Below are 14846 nucleotides of genomic sequence, written 5' to 3'. Positions count from 1 at the left end.
ATTTTCATATATTATGCATGTACGTACATATTACAGTTTTTATGAACATAAAAGTATAATTCATAGACATTTGTAGAAATATGTATATTATAACAAATTATCTCCAGAAGGGGATACAGAAATTTTTAAACATGAATATATTGTAATTGTATTCAACTCAAGTACATTTATTTCTTTATTTATCCACAAAGTAATACAAAAGCCCTATGGCCAAAAAACGTATTACATAGCAAAACAAAACTTAAAATATTCCTGCCAGCATTTCAAAGTTCCATTTCAACCTCATCGTTACCACAGACTAGTAAATGTCACTTCAACCATCATGAAAAGGTACATCAAAAAGTACATGCAAGTAATTTGCCATCCCTACTGTTAAAAAAGCCATTTTTTTTGTGAAACGCCAAGCGCAACCAGCTTGTTATACTTTAATTAAATAAAAACGAAAATAATGTTCTGAAAACATAGATTATACGCTTAAAATTGTGAAAGGTATATTGGTGAACAATTTGGTGATTTTCCAAATGGAATAAAGTGATTGTTTTTCAGATATTTTACAGACACGCTGCCTCCATGGAATAAAAACACTGGTTGATAGATGCAGCAACATGTAACTCGCTACTTGTAACTCAACATCATCATTAATGCCAAAAATTATGTTAAATGTAATGTGATAGTGGTATAAACGTTATATTTTTAAGAATTTGTAAATGTTTAATCAAATTAATAAATATCTAAACAAACGTGTTTTACTCGACCACAATGATTCTTATACAACTATCTTAAAATGCACTTTTTCTGATTGTTTGGAGGGTCCCTTATTGGCGTCGTTCTAAATTGATCTATAAAGGCACCTAATAATTGCACTCATGCGAAACATTTTTGTAGTAACTTGGCGTGGTACAACTTCTCAATAGTGACGGCGCTTTTCCGACGAGTTTTTGATGTCGTATATGATTGTTTTCGACGTAGTGGGGATTCTCAAAAGAGTCCCCAAATTCAAAAAATGTTGGCAGGGATATATTACCTAAATTACAAAAAATTTACTTAACCATAGTATATTTGGCTCCCCAGCCATTTATAAATACATTTAAAAAATTATCACTAAAATATGCCCAATTATCCAAGTTAAAGCAACACAAAAACAGACAATCATTCAGTATCATCCGAAAAATGTTCCAAAAGCATACGCCTAAAAGCATGATTAGAGTGTGAAAAAAGTCTGTAATTCAACAGACAAACAATTCCAACAACAAGCCACACGGATCAGAAAAGATCTATCAAAGGTACTACACCTACTCAGAGGAATATCAATATGATTAACGCTTGCAGACCGAATAAAAGAAAACGCATTACACAGCGTCCTATAGAAAAGATACACTGTACGAATCTTAACGAAATCTCTGAAAGAACATCCTAACAATTCTCTAACATAACCCGATATATGCTCTCTTCTCCTAACGCCAAAGACAAATCATGCCACAGAATTAACAATACGTCCAAGTAAGTCAATATTGTTAGATGTAGTGCCCGAATAGACCACGAGTCCATGTAGTACCTGCGGCATGAGTAGCGAGCAGAGAATGAAGCCGCCGAGTCGCGCCGCCGATTTTAGCCGTCGCCGACCCGTTTTTAGCAGTCGACGCCGCCGCCGAATATGTCGACTCATCTCGACTCAAATTTAGCCGCCAATTAATCTAAAATATTGATTTATATCAGAAAAATTTAATAATATTTGTTATAGTTTTTGCCAAAATTTTGAACTTTCCACTTTCAATCAATTAGTATCAAGTTGCTATAATAGTTTTACAAAAATGTAGCTCAAAAAATTTGAATGAAATGTAAATTTGATTGTAAGATTGGTTGTACAACTAATCTCATTACAATTCGGAAAACTTAAAATTGATTTTATAATAGATAATTTTGCGCCGCCGAACAGACAATTTTTTATCGGCTTAGCCGTCAAGCCGCCGCCGCCGTAGGCAAAAATTTAGTGTTAGCCGCCGCCGACAAAAATGGGTCGGCTTCATTCTCTGGTAGCGAGACCAAGCTATACGATACTTAGTACCAAGTGGCAAACAAATGTTAGTAGAATAAATCCTTCGTAGAATACTCAAGACCTTAAGCTGGACAGATTCTATGTGGGACAAAAAGCGTAGCTGCTCATGTAGAATAACTCCAAGACAATTAAATTGACTAACAAATTCGATAGCGTGCCATCAATAAATAATTCATAATTGAAATAACGACTCGAAGAGCAAAATGCGATAGCTTTGGATTTGACCGGATTAATGGCTAACGTATTCACTGCCGACCATTGGGAAATCCGATCGGGGCAAAATTGTATATTATCACGCAATAAATCATTGTAGATCTTTATACCCTTCACCACTACTGTGGTACAGGGTATAATAAGTTTGTGCATTTGTATGTAACGCCAAGAAGAAGTAATCATAGACCAACCTTTTAGTATACGGATCGGCTTAGAATTAAATTCTGAGTCGATTTAGCGATGTCCGTCTGTCTGTCTGTCTGTCTGTTGATGTATTTTTGTGTGCAAAGTACAGCTCGCAGTTTTAGTCCGATTGTCCTAAAATTTGGTATAGGGTCCTGTTTCGGCTCAAAGACGATCCCTATTGATTTTGGAAAAAATCGGTTCAGATTGAGATATAGCTGCCATATATATTTTTCACCGATCTGGTCATAATTGGCGTGTATATCAACCGATCTTCCTCAAATTCCGTACATCCGAATATTTTATGAGTCTCGATAAACTTGCATAATATCAGCAAAATCGGTTCAGATTTAGATATAGCTCCCATATATAGCTTTCGCCCGATTTACACTCATATGACCACAGAGGCCAATTTTTAACTCCGATTTAGTTGAAATTTTGCACAGGGAGTAGAATTAGCATTGTTGCTATGCGTGCCAAATTTGGTTGAAATCGGTTCAGATTTAGATATATCTCCCATATATAGCTTTCGCCCGATTTACACTCATATGTCCACAGAGGCCAATTTTTAACTCCGATTTAGTTGAAATTTTGTACAGGGAGTAGAATTAGCATTGTTGCTATGCGTGCCAAATTTGGTTGAAATCGGTTCAGATTTAGATATATCTCCCATATATAGCTTTCGCCCGATTTACACTCATTTGCCCACAGAGGCCAATTTTTTGCTCCGATTTAGTTGAAATTTTGCATAGGGAGTAGAATTAGCGTTGTAACTATGCGTGCCAAATTTGCTTGAAATCGGTTCAGATTTGGATATATCTCCCATATAAAGCTTTCGCCCGATTTACACTCATATGACCACAGAGGCCAATTTTTAACTCCGATTTAGTTGAAATTTTGCACAGGGAGTAGAATTAGCATTGTAGCTATGCGTGAAATCGGTTTAGATTTAGATATAGCTCCCATATATATATGTTTTTCTGATTTCGACAAAAATGGTCAAAATACCAACATTTTCCTTGTAAAATCGCCACTGCTTAGTCGAAAAGTTGTAAAAATGACTCTAATTTTTCTAAACTTCTAATGCATGTATATCGAGCGATAAATCATAAATAAATTTTTCGAAGTTTCCTTAAAATTGCTTCAGATTTAAACGTTTCCCATATTTTTTTTTTACTAACATTGTGTTCCACCCTAGTGCATTAGCCGACTTAAATTTTGAGTTTATAGATTTGTAGAAGTCTATCAAATTCTTCCAGATCGAGTGATATTTAAATGTATGTATTTGGGACAAAACTTTATATATAGCCCCCAACACATTTGACGGATGTGATATGGTATCGAAAATTTAGATCTACAAAGTGGTGCAGGGTATAATATAGTCGGCCCCGCCCGACTTTAGCCTTTCCTTACTGGTTTTTATTTGAATCGATTCTATATGCCTAGTAATGGTTGTCAAAATATATATTTTTAGTTTTATATATAGTAAAATCTTGATATCGTGGTAAAATTGTTTAAGTTAGGAAAACCTTCCCTTTATGATGTTTATTAATGTGTATATCTCTATGTCACTAATGATTAAAGAAATAACAAACTATATGCTTTGATAAGAAACAAGCAAACAATATGTTAAGTTTTTCATTTAAGTTGAGTCCTATGATCGGGCTTCGAACCATCTTTATTAATGCATATATTTTTAACTATGGTAAACAGATTCCACTACAATTACGATAAATAAGTACGACTGCAATAAAAATTAACAAAGTACAAATTTGTTCATAATACTGGAGTAGCTTAAATATTTTCTATGATATTTATCTCATTGAAAATCACTTACTGGCTTTGTAAATAGCATAGCGTCAGGCTCAAAGCTCCGCATTTTATTGGAACGATGTCCTTCTTGTTTTTGTATAAGACGTTTACGAACACCGCCATTTCAATTATTTTCCAAAAATATTATGGTAAAAAATAAGTAGTTAAACCATCTTTGAACTTTCCGGCTTAACCAATATTTTTAAATTATATGGAAATTGTTGAAAATAATCACTGTATTTTTCAGCTATACGCGCCAAACTAAAGGTTGAATTACACACCATGTGTCAATCTGTGCTTTGATGGAAGGGTTGATTTGTTTCTGTTTGTGGCAGACTATTCGAGCTTTTGATTTCAAAAGGCCGGTACTATGTTCATTCTTGCGAAAAATTTTTATGGAAACCATTATTTCGCACATAGAAAGCGGCGTTTTTTTAGGTAGCTTGGAGCGCTATTTTAGAGGGAGCGATATTGGATTAAGTTGGTGGTGTTGCTTGTTTTTACAAAATAACATTTTATTTTTCCTTGGGCAATTGATCTGCTATTCCTTTGATCCTTTGTATAGTTTCGGAACAAAAATATGATCCGTGTTTGATTTATAAACCCGCACAAACAGTTTTTAATAAATAAATTATTTCTTAATTCACATTGCAAATGGCGCCGTGCTATAAACGTCAGTTTTTCAACACGAAAAAACAAAGTATCACAAATGGAAAAAATTTCGCAAATTTTTCGCATTTTTTGGTTTTGTATGGAGTTTCAACGCGAAAACCGAACAGAGTACCGGCCTAAAAGAGAAATTTCAACTCTTAAATCATCGGACGCATTGAACACATCGTATGTAATTCTACCTTAAAGTTTGAGTTATATACCATGCGTTAATGCGTCCGTTGATTGAAGAGTTGAATTTTATTTTTGAAAGCAACAGTTTTGTTATAGTGCTTCAAACTGAAAAATATCAACCCTCCCATCAACGCACGGATTAACGCATGATATTTAACTCAACCTTAAAAGAAAACGATCAGATGTTTATATAAGCCGTAAATGTTTACCAATTTTAAAAGCGTGTGGTGCTAGTGAAACAAAGTGAAAATAGTCTTATACCAGTCAGTTCTAAATCTAATAAATTGTTCGTTGTAATGTTTGTACTTTCGTCGTTTTTCTTATTCTCCTATTAATACTAAACCGGTGGATAGATTACCGGTTAAGGCCGGTATGCACCTCTAGCGAAATTTTCGGTAGCAAAAATTTATTTAAGTCTACAACAAAAAAACAGGGCTGTGTACACAAATTTTAAACCAGCTAATCGCTTTAAAAATTGTTAATATATGTTCCAAATATTCCTCAAATAAATTGTTTATTATTTACAGACCTTTTAAAACTTTTACGCACACAATGATTGTAATAAATTAAATGTTTGCTGCCAAAATATGCTTTTGACAACCCTGTTATTTTCATTAGAGGTGCGTACCAGCTTACGAAATTGAACGCTACCGAAAATTTCGTTAGCATAAATAGCAATGCATTTCTTATGGGAATGAAATTTTTCGCTAGAGGTGCATACCGGCCTTAAAGTAGCTGATCTCATCCAAAATTTGTACTAAAGGCCGGTATGCACCTCTAGCGAAAAATTTCATTCCCATAAGAAATGCATTGCTATTTATGCTAACGAAATTTTCGGTAGCGTTCAATTTCATAAGCTGGTACGCACTTCTAATGAAAATAACAGGGTTGTCAAAAGCATATTTTGGCAGCAAACATTTGATTTATTACAATCATTGTGTGCGTAAAAGTTTTAAAAAGTCTGTAAATAATAAACAATTTATTTGAGGAATATTTGGAACATATATTAACAATTTTTAAAAGCAATTAGCTGGTTTAAAATTTGTGTACACAGCCCTGTTTTTTTTTGTTGTAGACTTAAATAAATTTTTGCTACCGAAAATTTCGCTAGAGGTGCATACCGGCCTTTACCGACACGATAAAGAATAACAATTCATTGGGAAACCCCATTAAGAACCGACCAATATTATTCGAAAATACTAGATTTGAGAAATGTGTTTGATTCCATATGTTTTCAAACACGAATTATTCAAACTTATATTAACACGCTTTTCAATAATGTTGTGCTTAATGACGATCCTGTATTTTATGTGAATCTCATTCTTGACATGTAAACAAACATTCCACAATAATAACAAATTGTGCAAATCAGAACTCCTTTACGTCGGAAGCATATAGAAAATGAGATACTTTCATAAATTAATATCTTAATAATGCTGCAAAAAAGCGTCGCCAAAAAAGAAGTGAAAATGTTTTTTTTTTTTGGGGTCTGGAAGTGGTACAAAATTGGCGGAGAAGCGATGAATGTAATATGAACTTGTCATAGAACGAATGTCCACGGTTTCAACCACCGTTGCAATGAATTTGCATCACTTCTTAAGGTGTGATCCGAATTCAGTGTTTTGAATGTGAATTACAAATTTTGTGATATTTTCCCAAATAAATAATTTTTATACTTTTTATAATTTTTAATGCATTCTAACGCTTGTTTGAAACGTTTTTACAAATATTATCGATTTTTCTATAATGGATTTAGCATTTTTGTGGCAAAATTTGAATAATTTGTACCATTTTATTTATTCTTACTCTTTTTTTAAACTATTTAAAAAAAGAAAACAAAAAATTACGCATTAAAATATAAAAAAAATAATTAAAAAAACTTCCTGTGTAGTTAAAATAGTTAACTTCTTTGTAAAGACATTTTTGGAAGTGCTTTTAAAGTTGTGCCTTTGTGCCCTGGTGTGTAAGGACCAGTCCCAGTTCTGATCAAAACGTATGGAAGGGACCGTCCACTTTAACATGGGTTTGTCATTGACGGAGTAAACTTACATTTTAGGACGCGTCTTGGACTCATCCCAAAGGACACGTATTGGGACAATTTAGCAGCAGCAACCCATAAACAGGTCCTCAGGAACCAGTCTCGGACAAACTCTTAGAAATCTCTTTCAATTTGGGCTCCTAATCGAACCCGAAATGAAAATAAAACTTGAAATATGTCGAACAATAGGTTATTCTGATAATTTTATTTCACTAAATGTGAAAATTGCAACTGTGATTTATTATAAATTGATTGTCGAGCTATTTTGATGTCTATTTTTTTATTCAATTTTATGAAATAAAACATTAGTTGAACCTATAAGTTCAGTCTATAAAGTTTTAGCTAGGGGGGCTATAGCCCCCCCTAGGAAATTGTCTAGCTCCGCTAATGCGTGTGGGGGGTGTAATGCGCTATACAGACTATCAGTTTTATTCCGGACGGAATGTCGGTGTTTGTAAAGAATCTTAAGGGCACCTTATACGGTCTTCATGTTGTTAACATAATTGTTCGTGCAGTGTGAGGGTAAATAAAACTTGAACGAACACACAACAAATAGGCGAACCCCTGTCGTAGTGTTTATCCGACCGTCTAAGGTCCGCTTTACAGTATGTCGGATCGATACGACATGTCGGCGATGACTAAATAATCGGTAAATGTGTTATCGATCCCATAAACATTCAGCAGTATCGATTATGCCTTCGGACTTTACTTATATTGTGCACAATATATGGGATATGTTCGACACGAGCGCTGTTGTCCGCAATAACTGATATTCTGTAAAGCGCATAAGTTGTGTGATTGGAGCGCTTTTATTGTACCGGCGTTTCTTTTTCGAGCAAAAGGACGACGTCAAATTTGCTCGGCCTCGACCTCTGCATTTATCAGCTGATAGTGTGGCCAATCTCAACAAAAAATATAACAAAACATCAACTATCTCAAGAGCCTTCAGGAAAGGAAGACATTGTTCAAGAGTTTAATGCAATCAGTAACTTATTAACTCAAACAGTACACGTTTAGCAGGGCAAAGGTCATTGCCAAACTATTTTATCCATACTAGTCTCAATAGTTAAGGTATACTAACCGAGTAGCATTTGTTGTACATATTCATCTAAATTTCACGGAATCATGTTATTAGTCACAGCAATAAACTAATCTTGTAAGATATGGATGGTAATGATGTGTGAAAAGTGATTGTATGGCTATTGAGAAGACAAGATTAGTGGTGTTAGTTAACTACTGATATCATCATAATATAGTTTTAGTCATCGTGGGTGAATAGATGGATTATTCTCGATTCACTACAATTAAGGGGATGTAAAAACTCAATAACTAATGGTTTAAAGGGATGTCGTAATAAACATCGATGCATCTTTTCTCAAGTGTAACATAAGTACTTATCATGCTCGTGCCTCTTGCAAAAATGCATCTAAATTCCCTTTTCTATCAGCAAACTTTAAAGCCTTTGACATTCCAAAATCTGCTGGTTTTAACCAATTTATTTTTATCTATCGCTTTAAATTGAAAGTTCAGTTAGATGATACTAACTTTTATGTTTCACACTTGTGGGAGCGAGTTTTTCGCTACGGACCACCATTCTAAGTAACCCCGAAAATATCTGAAGCTGGAATTTAACATTATGTCCTTAAGGGATATCTGGTCATTTCTAAGTCACCTGTACCTTATGAAGTGAAGTGATTAAACCCCCGATTCAATAGTGAAGAACTGTTACATGAACCACAATCTACCAAATAGTATATTTTTTATTTTATCATGTCTTCGTACAAGCTTAGAATTTAAGTGTTGGTTCTTGTTCGAAATCTGTAATGGCACATTACAATGTGCCTGTGCCAATCTGATTCCGATTAAACCTTTCATTTAATAAACACTATTCTTTTTTTTTGTAGTTTAAATGGCTGTATTTCACCGGACGAAATTTCAATTTCTTATAAAATCGTTTAATAAGCAATTACGAAGAAATTCCTTTATATCCATGAACAATGAACCCAGAAAAATCCAATACGCCAAAAGAGATGTAAGTAAATAATTCAATAACATTTCTATGCAATGTTTTACCAAAATCCTTTTTGCTATTACAGTATGAAGAAATACAAATTCCTGTTCCTTGGGGACACATAGCGGGCAAATGGTATGGTCCCAAACATGAAAGACCTCTAGTCGGTTTACATGGCTGGCAAGATAATGCCGGCACATTTGATACATTGGCCCCTCTACTTAATCGCGATATGTCATTTTTGGCTCTTGATATGCCGGGGCATGGTTTATCGTCCTGGCTACCGGATGGTTTGCTCTATCACTCCCTGGATTATGTGGCATTAATAAATCGCATAATGGATGAATTTAAATGGGATACAATTTCTATTATAGGCCATTCGATGAGCTCTATAAATAGCTTTGTGTACGCAGCCTTATTTCCTGCCAAAGTGGATTTATTGATTGGACTTGACGTTCTAAAACCATTGACGAGATCAGCTGATAAGATTATAGATAACTATAGTGAACGCTTGGAGAATGCTTCAAAAATAGATAGAAGAATGCGTAATAAGAGTGAACCTCCAGCATACGAATGGGATCAATTGGTGGAAAGATTACATGTGGGAACTAGTAAATCTGTTGATATAGAAGCCTGCAAGTTCCTGTTGAAACGTAATATAAAACCATCAATACATGAGCCTCATAAATACTACTTTTCACGTGATAGTCGCCTGAAGGCATCCCTGTTCTATGCCTTTTCCCAAGAGGTTCCAGTCGCAATGGCTCGAAGAATTACTTGTCCACATTTATTCATCAAAGCCTTACAAGCTCCTTATTATGAAAACAAGGAATATTATGATGAAGTAATGTCAATATTACAACAGAAATCTAATTTCGAATATCATGAAGTGGAGGGGACCCATCATGTACACTTGAATGAACCTGAAAAAGTTGCCAGATTAGTGAATCCATTTTTAGAAAAGTGGAAAAGCAGATAAATGTTAAACTTCGAACTTACAAAAGGAGCGGAATGAGGCAGGGACTCTTTGTTATTTTTAATATAAAGTCAAGTGATACTATCGATCTGTCTATCTGTCTCTAGTATAGCGAATATTTAAATGTTACGCATGCGTTGTTGGTACAAACTATTATTTGAATAATATCTTAAGAAATTAGACGAAAATATTTAATATAAAAAGAAGCCAAATCAATTTGGTTAAAGTTTCATTTCAAATATCTTGGCTAAATCTGACTAAAAAGGCCAGACTAAAAAAATCTTATTGTGAATTTGAGTTAAAAAAAAAAAACGTAGACAATGTTTGCTATTTCAGCTAACAGCGGTGCCCTTTTCAGCAGACTTATTTTTGTTTTAGCAGATTCTTTTACTAAAAAATTTCTTTGGATGTAGTTTATTGACTTGGATCCGGCAGGGAAAGATATATATACAATCATTCATTTTTAATCTGAAATCTCTTGCCTAGGCATAATGAAATGAAATATTTTCGTTAAATTTAAAAATTCAATTTTATTAGATTGTGTTTTTTGTTATTGTTTAACATACATTTACAAATAATGTATTTTATATTTTCTTATTTCTCTTTATAATATCCTTGTTATTCTTGCATAGCTTCTGGTTGGCCACCGTTCTTCTTCTCTGTGTCCTCGCAACTTATCAAACAATCGTCATATGTCCATTTAGGATATACGCGCTTGAATAGATACATAAAGGCAGTGTCATATGATTTAAGCTGGCCATCAAAGTAGCATTTCATATGGCCATGAGTACCCAAAGATTCTTTGATATGACCCAAACGACCGCATTTGGTACGTAGTTTGACGGGTTTAAAGTATTCAACATCTTCCTTATTGAAGAACATGTAACGAATTGTAGCCGATTTGCGATTGATCCGCATGGGATGTCCACTGAGAACAACACGCTTCAAGATAATACGATCGGGATTGCAGGATAGTAAACAACCACGGGCCACCAAAGCCAATGTTGAATCAGGATTTGTTTTGAAAGCCAAAATGGGTGCAGGAGGGAATTGTATGGGAGCATAAAATGTGGCACACACCGTTGTGTGGGGTCTAAAATAACGTTCAAACTAAAAATACGCAAAAACGCATTAATCAAAGTCTTGTCGGAAATACAAAAATAAATGACCATTACCTTATGTTTGTCTCCATTGGTGTGTTGACTGAATATTGGATTCACCACAAACCTGCGGTAGCCGCATTGTATTATAAGTCTTTCCTTAGACTTTATGGGGACCTCGGAGTCGGGCAATCTCTTCAGTACAACATTCATAACTGACATTTGGTGTTCATGAGGCAATAAACCATAGAGGACAACATTGTCCGTTGATTGCGCCGATTTATAGGCATTCCATTTTGTAGCAGGTACATTTGCAACATATACGGTTATATACCAACCAGGCTGTAAAAAAAACATGGGTGATATAATATGAGAAAATCGCTTTGAGAAGAGCATATTTACCACAGCTCCATCGACTTCTTTAGCTTCATTGATGATGCGTCTTTTAGTACGATCGAAATTCTGGAATTGATATATACGAGCATAGTCACTAGGAAGGTTTTCTTTCGGATCCCAAGGAGATGTTCTGAAATATAAAGTGAGAATATAAGTTGTTATGGACTAGAGGTAATAATAGCTATTTAAGGATGGACGGTAAGAAAGACAGAAAACACGGCAATTCTCGTGGGCAATACCAGGCAATAAATAATTTCTGTGGACTTATACCACCAACCATATTGCTAATCAATGGCCGAATTTGTCGAGGTTAAATCGATAATCGAAATTAATTGCAACATACTCACAGAAAAGGGGCGATATTATTGAATTTTTTATAAATCGGAAAGGAGTCTATGTCGGGACAATGAAGGAATCCAATGCAGGAAGGAAAGCAATCTCTGCAACCATGAATTCCGCAAATGACACTAAATTTCCCATTAGAAGTAAAGGAATCCCCGGACCTGATTGGTGAAATTTGTCGAATTAATCATGCCGATGACGGAAACAAGGAACGTAACCTACAGATAGTCTATTGGAATGCTTGGTTGGAAGATTTAAGTATTTTAACCTTCCTCACTGCAAAAACCCTCTATCACCCAAAGATGTGCGCAAAGTTCCTCAAGAAGAAAATATGATAAGAATTCGTCGTTTAAGAGTGCAGTGTCTGGAGTTAGGTATTTGTCCCTGGACATCTTCATGATAACCAATATTGGGAAAATGGGTAGAGTGATTTAGCTGCAGTAGCCAAGACACTTGAGGCACTACTCCTACTGAGTTTAATGGAACATTTTCTGTTGGCTGTTGACATCAACATGACTACTGCAAAACAAACAAAAAAAATAGGCGGATTTTGAATGTAACTCTGAATAATAATTTAGTGTACATCCGAAGAAGCTGCGAACTTGTGTTTGCCGCATTATGAAAATAGGAAAAAAATAGCATAGCCTCTTTCAACGAGATATTTTTCTGTCTTTCAATATGGCCTTACAATATCTCACCTGAAAGATTCTAAACCTCGGAATTTTTGGAATCTTGTGCGTGCTGGCACATCCAGAGGCGTGTCGATTTCATCAGGCCACATTTCATCTACGCGTGCCTCCTTAATTTTCTTCATTGTTTCACGTTCTTCATGGAAGTCCATTTGTTGATCATATTTTTCATCATTTATGGCAGAATCGGATACAGAAGCTGAATCCTCATATTCTTCAGTATCCGATTCAGGACGTTCACATTCGCCATCAAATGATTTATTTTCACAGGACATAAATTCATCATCATCATCTGCTTCTCCATCGCTTCCTTCACTCTCATCATCATCATCATTGTCGTCAGCATCCATATCTTCATCATTTTCATCGGCTTCCACTTCTTCAATGTCGGGAATCCAGGCTGCCTGGTAGGCACTATAACCTTTGGGCACGCGTTTAATTAATTTCATTTTCTTTGTTTCTTTTTGAGACTCGACAATTTCTTCTTCGGTCGGCCATGTTTGCTCAGCATCCATGGGGTCAGGTATATTTTCGGTTTGCAATGAAGTTTGACGTGTTGGTTCTGCCTTAGCAACTAATCGTATATCGGGTAACATGTTTGGATTATTATTACGAGATTTATCAAGGCGATATGGATCCTGAGGGGCATGGATTTCTGACATTTGAAAATCTCCTAAGCCCGTTATATGAACCAGACCATTAACATCTAAGGGTGTGCCGCGCAGAAACCCAGTTACTTTTAGGGTTCCCTCATCTTCTGAAGGATTTGGATTGGGTATAAATTCAACGTGATCACCAAAGATATGGGGGCGATTGTTACGATTCAAGATGACATTTTTCTTTTGACCACCAATACGACGCATAACATTAAGGCCTGCAAACAGGAAATTATACAAATGAATAAAATGGTTATAAGGGTAAATTTTAAAGATTCATTATTTGGATTTAAATGTATTAAGATTCCGACTGAGTGTTAAAAATAGGCTATTATTTAAATGTATCTACCTTCTGGGTTTGTATCCAACTGCATAACTTTTTCCTTGGGTAAAAGTTTTGAAATAAATTTCTGTACAGCTGCCTTGGCGCCACTCCTTCTCTTAGGATTCAGCGACTCCAAATCCATAAGTGCTACTATGGGTGTAGGTATACCTTGGGCAGAGATCATATTGAAGATGCGATGGCCCCATTTATCGAAGACATCATCCTCGCCCATGGCAGCCGATGTCACCATCAATGTTGTATCACACACTTTAAGGTAATCTAAAACAGCTACCTCATTTCCCCGGCCCACAGGCGGTATAATAAAGGCAAACCTTTGCTTGAAACGTGGTATATTGATGTATGTTACCCCGGACGGTGTCCGCTCCACAATAGCTTCTTCATCACAGCTTTCCAAAATAGCTAAAGCAGACCGGGGATCAACTTGTAAATGCATGGGAAGGATACACACTAAAAAGGGTGCTGAATTTTGGCCTCCCAATTGCCTTTTCAAAGTTAAGGCTTCTTCACGTTTATTTTTACGAATCTAGAAAAGAAAAAAACAAGCAATGATCATACAACACATGCATTAAAGTGCCATCAAAATTACCTGATTCATTTGATTTCGCCTTTGCTCCCTTCGTTGAATTTGCTTATGCTTGTGGGAGATGACCGTGTTGGAAACCTTTCCTGTAAATTATTAAAATAATGGTATATTTGTTTTTATATTCTTGGTTTGTTGTTCTCACCTTTCAAGGCATTATCAATAGCTCCTTTACTTCGATGTCTACCAGTTTTATGACTTTTATTGGCTTGTTTTAAAGGCCCTGGCCTATGAAATACATGGTCCGCCATTTTTTATTGCAATTTAACTTTAGAGCTTTACAAAATTTAAAATTCTTTTAATTTTAATAGAATAATTCCGTATCAGCAATGGAAGCACATGTTATTTTTTCAATCAAAACTTAAGAAGAACAAGAAAGGACAAGTTGTTGACAGCAAAGTACATGGAGCGGATTTGTTATCAGCTGTTGAAACAGGGTGATTCATAAAGCTTTTATTTAGTCAGTTCGTTAGCGCCGACATAATTTTGTCACCCGGCCTTTATTTTCGTGTTAAACGCCGTCATTAAATAACGGTACTATAATGCGCTTTACAGACTATCAGTTATTCCGAACGACAGTGCTCGTGTCGAATATATCCCATATA

General features: G+C 35.3%; 2 protein-coding genes and 1 long non-coding RNA gene across 6 annotated transcripts; 2 read left to right on the top strand and 1 right to left on the bottom strand.

Moving 5' to 3' along the window:
- The first annotated feature begins 287 nt into the window (after positions 1 to 287).
- On the top strand, positions 288 to 760 carry LOC142237202 (uncharacterized). Its single transcript, XR_012722390.1, has 2 exons — positions 288 to 489; positions 547 to 760. It is a non-coding gene; the product is annotated as an uncharacterized LOC142237202 (long non-coding RNA).
- Positions 761 to 8048: 7288 nt separating this feature from the next.
- LOC142237201 (putative serine hydrolase) lies at positions 8049 to 10348 on the top strand. Of its 4 annotated transcripts, none has more exons than XM_075308573.1 (3): positions 8049 to 8301; positions 9050 to 9177; positions 9242 to 10348. In XM_075308573.1, exons 2-3 carry the CDS (start codon positions 9055 to 9057, stop codon positions 10133 to 10135), a joined length of 1017 nt encoding a protein of 338 aa, XP_075164688.1. In that variant the 5' UTR covers positions 8049 to 8301; positions 9050 to 9054; the 3' UTR covers positions 10136 to 10348. The 4 variants fall into 4 exon arrangements, with proteins under 4 accessions (XP_075164688.1, XP_075164687.1, XP_075164689.1 ...); XM_075308572.1 differs by having other exon boundaries at positions 8050 to 8216; XM_075308574.1 differs by having other exon boundaries at positions 8056 to 8172.
- A 288-nt stretch (positions 10349 to 10636) lies between these two features.
- Tsr1 (Tsr1 ribosome assembly factor) lies at positions 10637 to 14611 on the bottom strand. Its single transcript, XM_075308571.1, has 7 exons — positions 14387 to 14611; positions 14248 to 14327; positions 13665 to 14184; positions 12669 to 13533; positions 11635 to 11758; positions 11308 to 11574; positions 10637 to 11242 (listed from the first exon to the last, which is right to left on the bottom strand). The coding sequence occupies exons 1-7, from the start codon at positions 14490 to 14492 to the stop codon at positions 10751 to 10753; spliced, it is 2454 nt and encodes an 817-aa protein (XP_075164686.1). The 5' UTR covers positions 14493 to 14611; the 3' UTR covers positions 10637 to 10750.
- Positions 14612 to 14846: the final 235 nt, after the last annotated feature.

The sequence above is a fragment of the Haematobia irritans genome, chromosome 4, assembly GCF_050003625.1.
Source record: "Haematobia irritans isolate KBUSLIRL chromosome 4, ASM5000362v1, whole genome shotgun sequence".
Taxonomy (NCBI): domain Eukaryota; kingdom Metazoa; phylum Arthropoda; class Insecta; order Diptera; family Muscidae; genus Haematobia; species Haematobia irritans.
The sequence above is the reverse complement of the archived record's forward strand: the minus strand, read 5'-3'. Positions and strand labels throughout refer to the sequence as shown.